Source organism: Heptranchias perlo, chromosome 3, assembly GCF_035084215.1.
Source record: "Heptranchias perlo isolate sHepPer1 chromosome 3, sHepPer1.hap1, whole genome shotgun sequence".
NCBI classification, from domain to species: Eukaryota; Metazoa; Chordata; class Chondrichthyes; order Hexanchiformes; family Hexanchidae; genus Heptranchias; species Heptranchias perlo.
The window spans coordinates 137,062,230-137,078,048 of record NC_090327.1 but is presented as its reverse complement, the minus strand read 5'-3'; the positions used below and the strand labels follow the sequence as shown (position 1 = coordinate 137,078,048).

The following is a 15,819-nucleotide window of genomic DNA, read 5'->3' as shown; positions in this document are numbered from 1 at the left end:
TTTTTTTGAAAAACAGTTCTAGCATAACCTCCCTGCTCTTATATTCTACGCCTCAGCTAATCCCATATGCCTTTTTAATGACCATGTCTACCATCAGGGATCTGTGGACATGCACTCCAAGGTCCCTCTCTTCCCCAACAACTCTTAGTATCCTCCCATTTATTGTGTACTCCCTTGCCTTGTTTGCCCTCCCCAAATGCACTACCTCATTTCTCCGTTCTGAATTCCATTTGCCACTTTTCTGCCCACCTTACCAGTCCATTGATACTTTCCTGCATTCTACAGCTTTCTTCCTCACTATCTACCACACGGCCAATTTTTGAATCATCTGCAAACTTCTTGATCAAGCCCCCTACACTTAAATCCAAATCATTAATATATACCAAAAAAAAGCATGGGACCTAGTACTGATCCTTGCGGGACCCCACTGGAAACAGCCTTCCACTCTCAAAAATCAAACTTTAGTCTTTGCCTGGATCTCGTTCTGGGCATAAGGCCGCTTTGGCACAAAAGATAGGATGTCAAATTATCTTGGGAACCATATGTAAATAGCTATGAGATCTTAAGGCACTTTTAAAGATTTTCTACTTGGTTAATAAATTTCTGCTAATGAAACAGAAACTAAACTTCTGGCAATAGACAATCTGAAATCTATCATCTGTAAAGACCTAACCCCTATATCCAGTGCATAAAGATTCCTGTAAAAGCTTACGTCTATTACCCACAATAAACTGGCAACTGTTACTAACATAGGCGAAGGTCTAAGCTATTAAAGCACTTGTTTATGCAGTCTGTAGATAAATCTGACCTGCAGAACAATATCAGGCTCAAATTGCTTTGCACGGCCACATTCAAGTTATCCAGCTTTGAGAATGATTTTGGAGGCGGTATATAGAAGTTTTGCATATATAGACAATCAGTTTTGATGAGAACACAGTGAAGTCTAAAAAGTTAAAAAGGAACCCATGCAATATAGATTCAAAAATGCAAAGGTTAGGCATGTCTGTCATTAGGAAGCACCCACAATGCTCAGATATTTAAATCCCTGCTCTAGCATTTGGTTATCAACCAAGAAATCTGCCAACAGTGGTGCAGACCACCTACAATCACAACTTTTAAGCTGATAGAATGTCAGCAATGGACATGTGGTTCTCCCTGTCACAGCATTGTAGACCCACATTTTTGTGGGTCTCACAAGCAGTCATTAGGTTTCAAGTTACCTGCAAACATGCAGATTTTGCTTAAAATGGCAGGACCAGAGGCAAATAGGGGATAGCAATGAAGGGCACTTGCTGGTCTCCATTTAAGTGCCAATTTCATAGGATCCCTATTATATTACATAATGAATACTTGTTCTGAGCAGAGCACAATGATCCAAGAATCAAACTGCAAGTCACAAACTCTGCAAAAGTTTTTGTGAAAGAAAATTTAAGACTAATCATTCATTTTATTACTGTCTTCAGCTGACCTTGGCCCTACTCTCGAACTCCTCCCCAAAACTCTATCTATCTTCCAAATGATGAGCCTTCTCAAAACCATTCGGGCATGCTATCTTTCATCTCTCCTAATTTATATTATTGCTTGGCGTCAGCTTAATCTCTGAAGCACCTTGAGACATTTAGTACATAAGTCTTTGTACATTTGGTACAAAGCACCGTGGAATGGAGAATCTGTTGGAGGCCAGCGCGCTCAGTTCAGTGATCCTGAATTTCAGTGACAGGAAAGCCTGACCTCTGCATGAGTGGAGTCCTGCACAATTTAATCTTTGGAAGACCCCTTGGAACAGATTATCAAGCACAGGAATACAGTTCATCTTCAAGTACACCAGGAAAAATGGGTCATGGCAACACAGGTGTCCTAAATTTGAGAGTACGGTGTGAGATGACAAAGAAGCTGCTGACAAGTAAATGGAATGAACATTGCATCAGAATTTTAGCTTTTAAAAAAACATGTACTAATTTGGATTTTAATTAACAGATTGCATTGTGCGCTTACCTCCTTTTTTATCCCATATGGGCGTTTTATACTTTTAATACTACTGGATTTGATTTTTTTTGTTGCTTTAAAAGGGTATTGCAAAATCCTGATCAAAGAAAGTGACACACTTTCACCAATGCTATTATGCTAGGTGGTGAGCAAAGCCCATTTAGAGTCTCCCTTCTCACCCTACTTGAATTTTAAAACATTACAATTGAAACCACCCCAATACCTTTGGAATGTACATCAAACTGGATATGGTAACAAGATATTGTAATTCCTTGATCAACACTGTAGTACTTCTAAATTGCACAGATCAATTCCATATGTTTTAGCTATTCAGAACAAACATCACATTATTCAACACAGAACACAGGAGCAGCTGGTGATTCAGGAAGGCATTTCTGCTTCCTTGGGCAAAGACAGATTCCAACTTACTCCATAATTAGAGAATTGCAACTTTTACTATTACACCCAAACAGATCAATAGCCATGGGGGAGGGGGTCAGAAAAAACTTTGAAGGGAGCAGCTTGAAAGCAATCTTCAAGATATATCAGTGATCCATTAACTGTACTGTTGCCAATATATTTAAAATTACCCAAATTGGATTTAGGTTAAAGCCTTGAAAAGCAATACATGACTTTTGTTAAATGCCAACTTAGGGACAGACACTTATCAAAGTCAAAATAGTTAGACTGAGGTCAAGCATTAGTTATATTAAACTCAAAAAGACTATTCCAAAAAATAATAAAAGAATCTATCCCATACCTGGAGCATAGTTGCGCATTTAAATATTTAATTGCGCAAAGAGCATACAAAAGATATGAAACTCAGCCCATTGGCATTGATTAAACATGATAATATGTTCATTGGAATTTTAATCTAGGCCTACAGAAAGAGATGCCTCAATTTTTTTCTTCAGTAGAATCTCTCATACCTCACTCCCAGCTAGCTAGAATGAATATAAGAAATAGGAGCAGGAGTAGGCCATACAGTCCCTTGAGCCTGCTCCGCCATTCAATAAGATCATGGCTGATCATCTACCTCAACTCCACTTTCCCACCCAATCCTCAGATTTCTGGACTACATCAGTCTCGGCCTTGAATCTACTCAACTGAGCATCCACAGCCCTCTGGGGTAGAGAATTCTAAAGATTCACAACCCTCCGAGTGAAGAAATTCCTTCTCATCTCAGTCTTAAATGGCCGACCCCATATCCTGAGACTATGCCCCCCTAGTTCTAGACTCTCCAGCCAGGGGAAACAGCCTCTCTGCATCTCACCTGTCAAGCCCTCAGAATCTTACACGTTTCAATGAGATCACCTCTCATTCTCCTAAACTCCAGAGAATATAGGCCCATTTTACTCAATCTCTCCTCAAAGAGCAACCCTCATTCCAAGAATCAATCTAGTGAACCTTTGCAGCACCGCCTCTAAGGCAAGTATATCCTTCCTTATGTAAAGGAGACCAAAACTGTACACAATACTCCAGGTGAGGTCGCACCAAAGCCCTGTACACTTGCAGCAAGACTTCCTTATTCTTTTACTCAGACACCCTTGCGATAAAGGCCAACATACAAATTGAGAGCAGGAGTAGACCATTCGGCCCCTCGAGCCTGCTCTGCCATTTGATAAGATCACGGCTGATCTGATTATGACCTCAACCCTGCTTTCCTTTCTACCTACTATAACCTTTGACTCCCTTGTTAATCAGGAATCTATCTAACTCAGCCTTAAAAATATTCAATGACCCTCCCTCCACCACTCTCTGGGGAAGGAGACTCATGACCCTCAGAAAAAAAAAAATCTAATCTCCGTCTTAAATGGGAGACCCCTTATTTTTAAAACTGTGGCCCCTGGTTCTAGTCTCTCCCACAAGAGGAAACATCCCCTCAGCATCTACCCCTTCTAGTCCCCTCAGGATCTTATGTTTCAATAAGATCACCTCTCATTCGTCTAAACTCCAGTGTGTACAGGCCCAACTTGTCCACCCTTTCCCCAACATGCCATTTGCCTTCCTAATTGCTTGCTGTACTTGTGTGTTAACTTTGTTTCGTGTACAATTAATAGTTTCTCAATTTAAAAAATATTCTGCTTTTCTATTCTTCCTACCAAAGTGAATACCTTCACATTTCCCCACTTTATACTCCATCTGCCACCACCTTGCCCACTCACAACCTGTCTATATCCTTTTGCAGACTCCTCACAGCTTACTTTCCCACCTAGCTTTGTATCGGCAGCAAATTTGGATACATTACACTCGGTCCCTTCCATTCAGACTGTAAATAGCTGAGGCCCAAGTACCGATCCTTGTGGCACCCCACAAGTTACAGCCTGCCAACCTGGCCAGTTTATTCCTACTGTTTTCTGTCCATTAACTAATCCTCTATCGATGCCGATATTACCCCCAACCCCATGAACCTTTATCTTGTGTAACAACCTTGTGTGTGGCACCTTATCGAATGCCTTTTGAAAATCCAAATATACTACATCCACTGGTTCCCCTTTATCTACCCTGCCAAATACATCCTCAAAAAACTCTTAATAGATTTGTCAAACATCCTTTCCTTTTCATAAAACCATGCTGACTCTGCCTAATCATATTATGATTTTCTAAGTGCCCTGTTACCACTTCCTTAATAATGGATCCCAAAGACTGATGTCAGGCTAACTGGCCTGTAGTTCCCCATTTTCTCTGTCCCTCCTTTTTGAATAGCGGTATTAGATTTGCTACCTTCCAATCCGTTCTAGAATCTAGGGAATTTTGAAAGATCAGCCCCAACCTCAAATTTGATTAAGTAGGATAATCAAAGTGATCTAAATCAGCTGGTTACAGTTCACAATCAAGCCAATACCAGTAGAGATCACATTAGCCTGAAAGTGGTGCTGTGTGGCATTTTACTCACACCAGTCTAATTTGTTGGCAGCTGGGAGAAAGAACAAGCAGATTTGATAAGGGGTAAAAAGGGGTTAAAATAAATGGGGTACATTAGGTAGCAAAATTAAAGTTTAAATAAGAGGGAACAGAAATGCGCAAAATTGGGAAAGATAAAATGGATTGGCCTCCTTCTGTGCCATAAGTTTCTATGATAGATCTTTCAGGGAAGATACTTGTGCATGCAACTTTCACATTGATGGAAGGCACCAGCAATGCATGGTGTGCGCTAGCTCAAATTTTCTCCCAGTGTTATCAAGTGTCTAGTATTATTTCTGGGTCTCATCGAGGATCAGAAACTCATACAAATTTGCTATTCTGTGGCACCTTTCAGTGGAGCACCAGAACGTCCTTCAAAAGGCACCAGATGTGATTTTAATAACTACCTCCAACTGAGATTAGATATCACTGCCATATATTACTTGATGGTTCTTTTTACTTCAACATTTCTCCTCATTTTCTATGAAGATAAAGGATTACAGTTTTATTGTACTGCTCGAAACAGTTTATAAAACCAGGAACCTTTACGTTTGGACTTTTGTTCAAGCATCTAACAGGAGTCCAAGGACTGGGATAGCACCTCACACTGAAGACAGTAGAAAGTCGGGAAAAACAGTGCACCAATCTACAGTTCCATATTTGCATCAATTCTCAAAATTAATAGTTCAGTATTTACTGTGAAACAATTACTGTGGAAAACAAGAGTCAAGGATTTTGCTCCTGATTGCAATCAAGTTGTCCCTGTTGGAACGCAGAAGTGCACTTTTCTCAACTTGAAACTGTACTTACTCCATCTATGTATATTGATGCACTAGCTAGAAATAAGTAGTGAGATTGCAACCTGCACTAATTGAATGTAGATGTGCAAGTACATGAGCAGACTCAGCTATGATGCATCCACACTCAACTGTCTTGGTTCATATGAAAAATGGCCACGGAGAGATATTGGAGGATTACTAGTAACTATAGAACCCCAGGATGAGTCGGCAGAGTTGGGGAAAAAGGGGAAATTGGAAGGAAAAACTATGGAATTATTGAAATGGTATATACTATATAACCATAGAAGTTTACAGCACAGAAGGAGATCATATAGCCCATCATCAATAACCCAATAAAGAAATTTTTGCTGACCTTTCTCCGGTGACTATTTCAATTTCGATCAGCCCTAGTCACTGACTCCCCAGCCAGAGGAAATGGTCTTCCCCTTTACATCCACTGTTCATACATACCCTTCTGCATCTTCCTATTGATTTATGCACATCCAGTCCTGGCACTGCCACCCACCTTCTCATTTTGTTAAACCCTATACATCCTCCAAGCATATAAGCACAACCAGGTGGCCCAGCTTCAGAAATTATTGAAATACAGATGGCCTGTATGCAGGTGGGATTTTAAAATTAGAACATGGATTTACTGTAGATAGAATGTACACCATGTACTTTTTGCAAAGGGTGTCAGCATCATCAATTCTAGGATTAGGAATTGTGTGCATTAGCGTGAGGGCAGGGCTCCTCCTGTCCTAGAATATGCTTTAACAATTCAGAAGGTCACCTAATTATATTTCCCATTGCCGATCAGAAATTATGTTCAATTAATTTGTTTACTGAATTCTGAGTAGTTTTTATGCTATGGCATGGACGTCACATCTACAACTGGAACTGACCATTAGCACTTCACTTTTTACCTGTTCAGGTCCTAAGACCCCATTAAAGCTATTAAGCCATACAAGTTCTCCAGACACAGGACTTTCCTGACTTATGACATGCAAAGAAAGTGATGTACGACGGACCCCTCACCTCTCCTTTAAAACATCATTTGCTGCTGGCCCCCGAAGCCCCACCATGAGCTTTTCACCAAAATATCTGCTCTCCTTTCATCTCTCCACTTCTGGACTGAGCGAATATTCATCCCCAGTGATTGCAATCACCATCTCAACTAACCTTGCCCCCCTCCTCTGATTTCACCACCCTCTGGTTTTTAGTAATGTTGGTTGAGGGATAAATATTGGCCAGGACACCCCGCTCTTCTTCGTAATAGAGCCATGGGGTATTTTACGTCTCACCCAAAAGGTGGCACCTCTGACAGTGCAGCACTCCCTCAGTACTATACTGACGTTTGCCATCCATCACCAGATCTGGTCAGACCATATCAATACCATCCTCAGCAAGAACCTCTCTGTTCCAGAATCACCCCAAGATCAACTCCCGGCTCTTTAAGGCCCTTTCCCCTCCAAGCGCAAGCAGCTCATGACTTTTTTTGTCACGAAGATCGAGACTACCTTTCAGTTGACTCTGCCGCTTCCACCACCGCCACACCCCCCCAATCTTGCCTACCAAGCCAAGCCTCCCCCTCCACCCTAGCCCTGAACCAACATCTCTCTCTAGTTTTTCTATTTCCCCATAAACACTTGAGCTAATCTTGTCCATGAGACCCACCTTCTGTTCCTTTGACCCTATTCCCAAACTACAGTCCAACCATCAGCACCCTCAAAAAAAATTCACCCCATCACCTGTGCTTGCACACTATTGCCCATCTTCAACCTCCCTTTCCCCTTCGAAGTCCTGAAAATCTTAGCCACTCTCCCACAATTCCATGTTTGAATCTTTTCACTTTTACCTATCCAATCATAGCCAAGCACCTCCAGCAATGGCTTCTCTTCCCTTCTCCACACAATTACCCCGGAGGGCCCCAAAATCTATCCTTGGCTTCATCCACATGACCCTTAGCGACACCATCTGAAGACATGGGATCAGCTTTCACATGTACATTGATGAGATCCAGTCTATCTCTCCACCTCACTCTCGACCTTTCTACTGCATCTGTATTGCCAGAATGCTGGTCTAATATCCAGTTTTGGATGAGCCACACTTTGCCCCAGTTAAAACATTGGGAAAACCCAAGTCATCGTCTTCAGGCCCCACCACAAACTCCATAATCTTGCCACCGATTCCATTCCCTTCGCAGGCCATTTCCTAGGTTGAACCAGCCTGTTTACCACCTCAGTATCCTATTCAACCAAGCTGAGCTTCTTATGCCACAGCCTCTCAATCACAAAGGCCACCTACATAACATCGCTTGCCTCCGTCCCTACTGTAGCTCATCTGCTGCTGAAATGCTCACGAATGCCTTTGTCTCCTCCATTCCAATGCTATCCTGGCAGGTCTCGTCCTCTATAAACGTCAGCTCAGCTAAAATCCTCCTCCCTATATCTTATCACACACCAAGTCCCACTCATTAGTTATCCCCGTTCTTGTGACTGGTTCCAACACTTCCAATTCAAAATTCCCATCCTCACGTTTAAATTGGTTAATGACCTCAGCTCTTTCAATCTTTAACATTCTCCAACCCTTAAATGCCCCTCCACCCAAAACTCTGCATTTCTCTCACTCTGGCATTCCACCCCCCCCCCCCCCCACTTCATAGTTAGCCATACCTTCAGCATTTAGAATCAGAATTGTTACAGCACGGAAGGAGGCCATTCGGCCCATCGAGTCCGTGCCAGCTCTCTGCAAGAGCAATCCAGCTAGTTCCACATCCCCACCCTAACCCCAAAGCCCTGCAATTGTTTTTCTCAAGTACTTAGCCAATTCCCTTTTCAAAGCCATGATTGAATCTGCCTCCATCACCCCCTCAGGCAGTGCATTCCAGATCATAACCACTGTGTAAAAAACTCTCATGTCACCATTGGTTCCTTTGCCAATCACCTTAAATCTATGTCCTCTGGTTCTTGACCCTTCTGCCAATGGGAACAGTTTCTCCCTATCTACTGTCTAGACCCTTCATGATTTTGAATACCTCTATCAAATCCCCTCTCAACCTTCTCTGCTCGAAGGAGAACAACCCCAGCTTCTCCAGTCTATCAATTTAACTAAAGTCCCTCATCCCTGGAATCATTCCAGTAAATCTCTTCTGCACCCTCTCTAAAAGGCCTTCACATCCTTCCTAAAGTGCGGTGCTCAGAACTGGACACAATACTCCAGTTGTGGCCGAACCAGTGTTTTATAAATGATCATAACCTCCTCGCTTTTGCACTTTATGCCTCTATTTATAAAGCCCAGGATCCCGTATGTTTTCTTAACATGTCCTGCCACCTTCAACAATTTATGCACATATACTCCCAGATCATTGTTCCTGCACCCCCTTTAGAATTGTACCCTTTAGTTTATATTGCCTCTCCTCGATCTTCCTACCAAAATGTATCACTTCACACTTTTCTGCGTTGAATTTCATCTGCCACATGTCCGCCCATGTCCTCTTGAAGTCTCACTATCCTCCTCACTGTTCACTGCCCTTCCAAGTTTTGTGTCAGCTGCAAATTTTGAAATTGTGCCCTGTACACCCAAGTCATTAATATATACCAAGAAAAGCAATGGTCCTAGTACCGAGCCCTGGGGTACACCACTGTATACTCCCTCCAGGCCCTAAGCTTTGGACAACCCCCCCCCCCCCCAACAAATCCTTTCCCTCTCTATTCTTTAAGACCCTCCTTAAAGCCAACTTTTTTGCCCTCCTAATTTTTAGTTCTTTGGCAACGTGTTCATTTTGTGCAATTACACCTTTGTAAAGTATCTTAGTCGTCTTTCTACGGTAAAGGCGCTATATGAATGCAAATAGTTGTAATAAAATCCTCCTGCAATGTCTCTCCTCCGTTGTCCAGCTGGGTGGGACTGCACTCGCCTGGTTCGATTCCTATCTATTCAGTTGTGGCAAGAACATCACATGCAATGACTTCTCTTTCTGCTTCTGCACTGTTACCTCAAGTCCACGGATCTACCACCACCCCCCCTCACCTTTTCTCAACTACAGGCTGCCTCTTGCAACATCGTCTGAAACCAGGTCAGGTTCCACATGAATGCTGATGACATCCAGCTCTACCCCTCCACTGCCACTGATATCACGTTGCTTGTCCTACATCTAGTATTGGATGAGCAGAAATTTCCTCCAATTAAATATTGGTAAGACTGAAGCCATTGTCTTTGGTCCCCGTTCCATAGCCACCGTCTCCATCCCTCTCCCTGGCCACTACGAGGCTGAACCAGACCGTTCGCAACCATGGCACGGAGCTGAATGTCTGACCCTATATCCTCTCCATCACCAACAGCAGCTCATCTGCTCCCGAAACCCTCAACCATGCCTTTGTTACCTCGAGACACGACTATTTCAATGCTCCCCCGGCCAGCCCCCCACCTTGCACCATCCGTAAACTTGAGCTCATCCAAAACTTGGTGTGAATTAGGATATGGGCAGCCAAGTCCCATTCACCCATCATTTGTACTCGCTGACCTTCATTAGCTGCTGATCCAGCAACGCCTCCTCCCTATCTCCAACTCCTTCCAGCCTTATAACCCACAATCTCTGTGCTTCTCGAATTCTGGCCTCTAGCACAATCCCAATTTTCATCGCTCCACCATTGGCAGCCATGTGTTCAGCTGCCTAGGCTCTAAGCTCTGAAATTCCCGCCCTAAACCTCTGCGCCTCTCCCTTCCTTTAAGACGTTCCTTGATACCTCTTTAACCAAGCTTTTGGTCACCTGTCCGATTATCTTACGTGGCTCGGTATCAAATTGTTGGATAACGCCCCGTGTGACGCTTTACTACAAAAAAAGAGCTACGTAAATGCAAGTTGTTGTTGTAAAGAGGCCAGTTTTAACAGTACAGTGAAGTTGGGGTGACTCCATCTATGAACAGTGCGGATGCACGTACATCAGGGAAACATTAGTGAATTGATTCCACCATCTTCCCCAATCAAATTGGATGTTTCAAAACAGGAGTTACTGTACCACTTGCACCAAAGCACCCAGATGCTGTTTTACAAACTAAACTGCATCAGCCAGCGCTGTCCAAATTGTTTTATATAGGTCCGTTTCCCCCCCGCCGGAGCGGTAAGGGAAAGGAAGAGAAATATGGCAGCTTAATTTGGGCAGGTAAATGCTGCATATCACTTACCCAAAGGCATGGTTCAGAAAGTTAAAGTGCATTGTAGAAGTGTAATCTCATTTGTACAAGCTACTCATTTAACCATTGGTGTTAGCCACATTAAAAGATGCTCAGAGTAAATGCTCTGCCTCATGTGGTACTGAACCAAACAGACCAGCAAGGTCACAGGTTCTGTACAGTTGGGTACCAGCAATTAAGGCACTATAATTGAACTTAACATCTGAGAAAAGGAGGAAAAAAAGGGAAAAAACTAGAGGGGCACAAAAAGCAGGGGAAAAATAAATCCAAGTAGCTCCAATAAGGATTTGCTAGTGTCAGTCCCCAAGTTTGAATGACAAAACTCCCATTTTTACATTTAAGCCCATGTACAATTTAGGGCTGGTTAAAGAATTCAATGTGTCCATTTCCTGGGTACATAAAAGAACAAATTTTAAAATCTAATTTTTAGAACAAAATCAGAAGAGGGACATGGATCAGACAATAGATTCAGCACTTCAACAAGAACATGTAAAAAAATGTCAGTGCGCAACGCAGTTCCAAAAAAATGGAAATTACCTCATTAACAGTAGACAATAATCCTAGTTACTATTGTGTTAAATGAACATCCACACAAATCATTTGAACTGGACAACGTAAAGTTGTCACAAAGGGTAATGGAAATCTGGAACTCTTCCCGCCAAAAGGTTGTGGAAGTTGGGTCAATTGAAATTTAAGATCGAAATTGACTGATTTTTGTTAAAGGGTATCGAGGGATATGAATCAAATGCAGGTAAATTGAGTTGAGGTACAGATCAGCCACTGAATCGTGGAACAGGGTCGAGGGACGGAATGGCTTCCTCCTGTTCCTGTACAGTTCACAAACACCCCTAGGTAAATTGTTTTTAAAAAAAAACACAACAGGAACACAAGTTAATTTATCACATTACAAAACTGCTCAATAACTAATGGAATTTTTGAATCTATTCCAGTAAACACAAATAATTTAACAGCACAAATTATTCAATCATACAAGAAAATGCAAAAGCTGCAATTACCATGCTTTCACATATATAAAAAAATACAAGAATCAAATAAAATTACAACTTTACGATAATTATCAAAACACTAAATTCTCAGCCTGCAGCCTGTGCTCAAAATAATAGCACTAGCTGAAGTTGCTCGGTTACTACAACATCTTAATCTGTTTTTCTTAGACTGTTTTCTTTGAGCTAACAACCTCCAATAAATAAAATTATAACAACCAAATCTAAAACCTTATCTGGAGTGACGTAGCTTAATGTGTGTCAAGGAATGCTTTCCTGGGTACTGTATCAATTTTCATATTTATTTCAGTGCATTGCTAACTAGAAATCTGGCTAAAATGAGGCCTAAATGTATTATAACAACATTTAAAGTTTCACAGATCCATTCAGTACCCACCTAAGTGGCAAGTTCTAAATTAATATTCACTAATATACAGAATGCCAACTTTTTTTTATTATTCCAGCTAACACACAAGTAAAGGTGAGAAAGACAAAGGGTATAAGAGTGAGTTTCTGTACAAAAACGTTTCTAAAAAGCACACAATGCTAATTATAAAACATATAACTAAGCACAACAGCTGTACAGGAACAGATGCAGCCACAAGCCTATTGATTGTCACATGAGACCTAAAAAAAAAATCACGCTACAGGTGAATGGGAAAGGCTGACTCAGGCTGAAGACAGTAGGCTTGATGCAGGCTTAGCGATTGAGAAACCAAAAAACTAGAAACCTGCACTGTTAGCGCTGAGTGGTGTACTGGCTATTCAATATTAGTTGCATAGCATCTTTAAAAAATGCAAACAAAGCTAAAGTCTGCATTACATGTGTGATCAGCCAGCATTACACAGCTCTATAGACAGACCAAAAGCAATCTGTGCAATTGAAGCACTGGTATATTATGTATATTCTACCTGCAATAAGAATATTGGTTTGGGAGAGGGGAAGAGAAGAGAAAATGGTTCAAGTCTTCAAATATATTTCTCTTTCTAGATGCTGCAGTTAGCTATTTGGAAATAGATCAAGTACCAACCAATCCACTTTACAATGAAAGCAGGGGGATTGCAGGGGAAGCAGCAGGAAATGACCTCATGATGCAAGAATTCCTTTCCACTCTCCTCCACTGCAATAAAAACCCTACAAGGAAAAGTTCACCTGAATCCAAAGATAAAGAAACAGGGCGTCTGCAAACTCAACTCACCTTTCCCCACCCTTTACCAGGTTTACAAACCAGCAGCGATTAATCCACCAGCTACTGATTTGTAATAATCCTTTAGTTGTAGCAGTCTATTATCTCTATACAGCAGTGTCACCTAAAATAAATCGTTATCAGCGCCCTTCAAAAGACACGCCCAAGCAAAACCAAACCAACCACCGCCAACAGTAATATATATATATATATAAAGTTAAAAACTGGCTAAACACGGAGCTAGATTTGCATGTACATAAATCAGATTCGATTAAATAGCGAAAGTTTCATCGTCATCAGTGGGGCGGTGTGGAGGGAGAGGTAGTCGATGTTTTATTTCTAAAACAAAACTCGCCTTTTAAAACATCTCTGTCTTTGAATTAGAAAATACTAGCAAGGAAAGTATCAAATCGTGGTCTGGAGGCGTTAAGTGCAAGGCCTAGACCGGCAGCAGAAAAAATTAATTACCGGCAACGCCCAAAAAATCTGGTTGCGTTTCGTTCACCTAATCCAGAACCACCCCCCCTCCTCCTCAGCGGTGTGCTACAACTGATCCCAATGGCAGAGAATATTACAGGAATCTTTAAATTATCCGATTGATAGAAACAAGGTCAAAGCGGAGACAAATAAATGCTGCGGCTACTCGGTTAATAAGGTTTTGTCACATCTCTCTCAGCGCCCGCCCTCCGAGCCGAGGGGCGGCCGGCGAGGAGCATCAGAGTGAACCGCAGATTTCCTCCATTTACAGAAAGAAAGGGAAACGAGATGGGAAGAGAAAGAGAGAGAGGGAGGGAGAGAGAGAGAGAGAGAGGGGGAGAGAGAGGGAGGGAGGGAGGAGGGGGAGAGAGAGGGAGGGAGGGAGGGGGAGAGAGGAGGGAGGGAGGGAGGGGGGAGAGAGAGGGAGGGAGGGAGGGGGGAAGAGAGAGAGGGAGGGAGGGAGGGGGAGAGAGAGGGAGGGGGAGAGAGAGGGAGGGGGAGAGAGAGGGAGGGGGAGAGGGAGGGAGGGAGAGAGGGAGGGGAGGAGGAGAGAGAGGGAGGGAGGGGAGGGGGAGAGAGAGGGAGGGAGGGGGAGAGAGAGGGGGAGAGGGAGGGAGAGAGAGAGGGAGAATGAACATTTAAAACAACCGATTGTATTATTTCCAGACAAACAAACACCCATTACAAAATTAAAACAAAACTGTCTTCCCCCCCCCCCCCCCACTTCAGATAATGAAACCTCTCCCTCCCAGAAGAGTGTGTTTCACAACCAGAAACATTCCGGAAATTCGTTTTTAAAAAGAGTGTAAAAAAAAGAGTGCAGGTCTCTGGATTGTAAATGGCGACCTGCCCTGTATCTTACACGTTTTTTAAAAAAAAGCTCAGATGAGGTAAGTGGGTGGAGAAAGGATCCAGTTTAACACCCCCCCCCCCCAAACCCCATGTAACCTTAAACTGGACAGGTATTAATTAATATTTTAAAAGATCGCCCATATAGACATTTAACGCGATCCCATACCTTTTCTGCACCGTCGCCCACTGCCCACCCCCCCCCCCTCCCTCTCTCTCTCTCCTCACCAGCACATCGTTGCAGATATCCCGCAGCTCGGCCTCGATCTTCTCCCGGTATTCCCGGGCCATCTGCTGCTTCTTCTCGTTGCCCTCGGTCTTCTGCTCGATGCTGGAGATGACCCTCCAGGAGGAGCGCCGCGCACCCACCACGTTCTTGTAGGCGACCGACAGCAGGTTGCGCTCCTCGTTGGAGAGCTCGAGGCCTTGCTCGGTCACCGCTTTCAATCGAGGCCGCCATGTCGTCGTAGCGCTCGGCCTGCTCGGCTAGCTTCGCTTTCTGCACCAGCTCGCTCTTATCCATGACGATGGAAGTGGGGGGAGTCGATCGCTCTCACACTGTGTGGTGTGTGTGTGTGTAAAGGGGAGGGAGGGAGAGGGGGGAGAAAGAAAATGGAGGAGGAGGAGGGACATCATTTTAAAATTTAATCAAACAGCCGACGTGAAAATAAAAATGTCTCCCTCCCTCCACAGGGTCAAATTCAACCCCCTCCCCCTCCCCCTCCCCCTCCCAATACAGTCAGAAATCAGACCGGACCGGCCCTCCATCGTTATTAATTATATATGATTGAGGGGGGTTAGACTCCCCCCCCCCCTCCCTCCCTCCCTCACCCACACGGTAAAGGCCCTCCCGCACCCAGAAAAAATAAATAAACCACAATAAAAAGCAGTGCGACTCACAGAGCCGGGGGGAAACCGCCCCAATTCACAGCGGGTCTGAGGATCCCAACCCCGCTTCTGTGACCCCCCCAACCAGTGAGTAGGAGGAGGAGGAGGAGGGGGGGGGTTCCACCGCACTCCCGTTACTCGGCTGCCGACGCCAACCCCGAGAGGCGCAGGGGGTAAAGCGGGTAAAGCACACACACACACGCGGGCCTTCCCCCCCCCCCCCCAACCCACACACACAAAAACACCAGCAGCCTCCCTCCCTCCCTCGGCCCGGCCCGCCCAAGGCTACAAAGGCAGCGCACCTCTATTTACCGACCACTCGTTCTCTTTTTTTTTCCGTCAACCGTAGGGGCCCCCCCTCCTCCTCCTCCTCACCCCTCTGCACTGCGCCTCCTCCGCTCTCAATCAATCAATGAATGGAAGGAAGGAAGGAGCTGCGACCTTTTACCTGCTATCCGAGTGAGCTTCACAGTGACTCTGCGCTCAGTGAGTGAGGAGGAGCCGCCGCGATTCGCCTCACTTGACGCTCGGACGGTGGGTGGGTGGGGA

General features: G+C 43.8%; 1 protein-coding gene across 1 annotated transcript in view; it reads right to left on the bottom strand.

The window, feature by feature from the left end:
* Positions 1-15,813, bottom strand: part of LOC137320257 (14-3-3 protein beta/alpha-A-like) — a 36,120-nt gene extending 20,307 nt beyond the window's left edge. The window contains 3 exon segments of the mRNA XM_067982034.1: positions 14,611-14,829; positions 14,831-14,940; positions 15,719-15,813. Of these exon segments, the coding sequence (XP_067838135.1) occupies positions 14,611-14,829; positions 14,831-14,905 (294 nt within the window). The 5' untranslated portion in view covers positions 14,906-14,940; positions 15,719-15,813.
* Between the last annotated feature and the right edge of the window lie 6 nt (positions 15,814-15,819).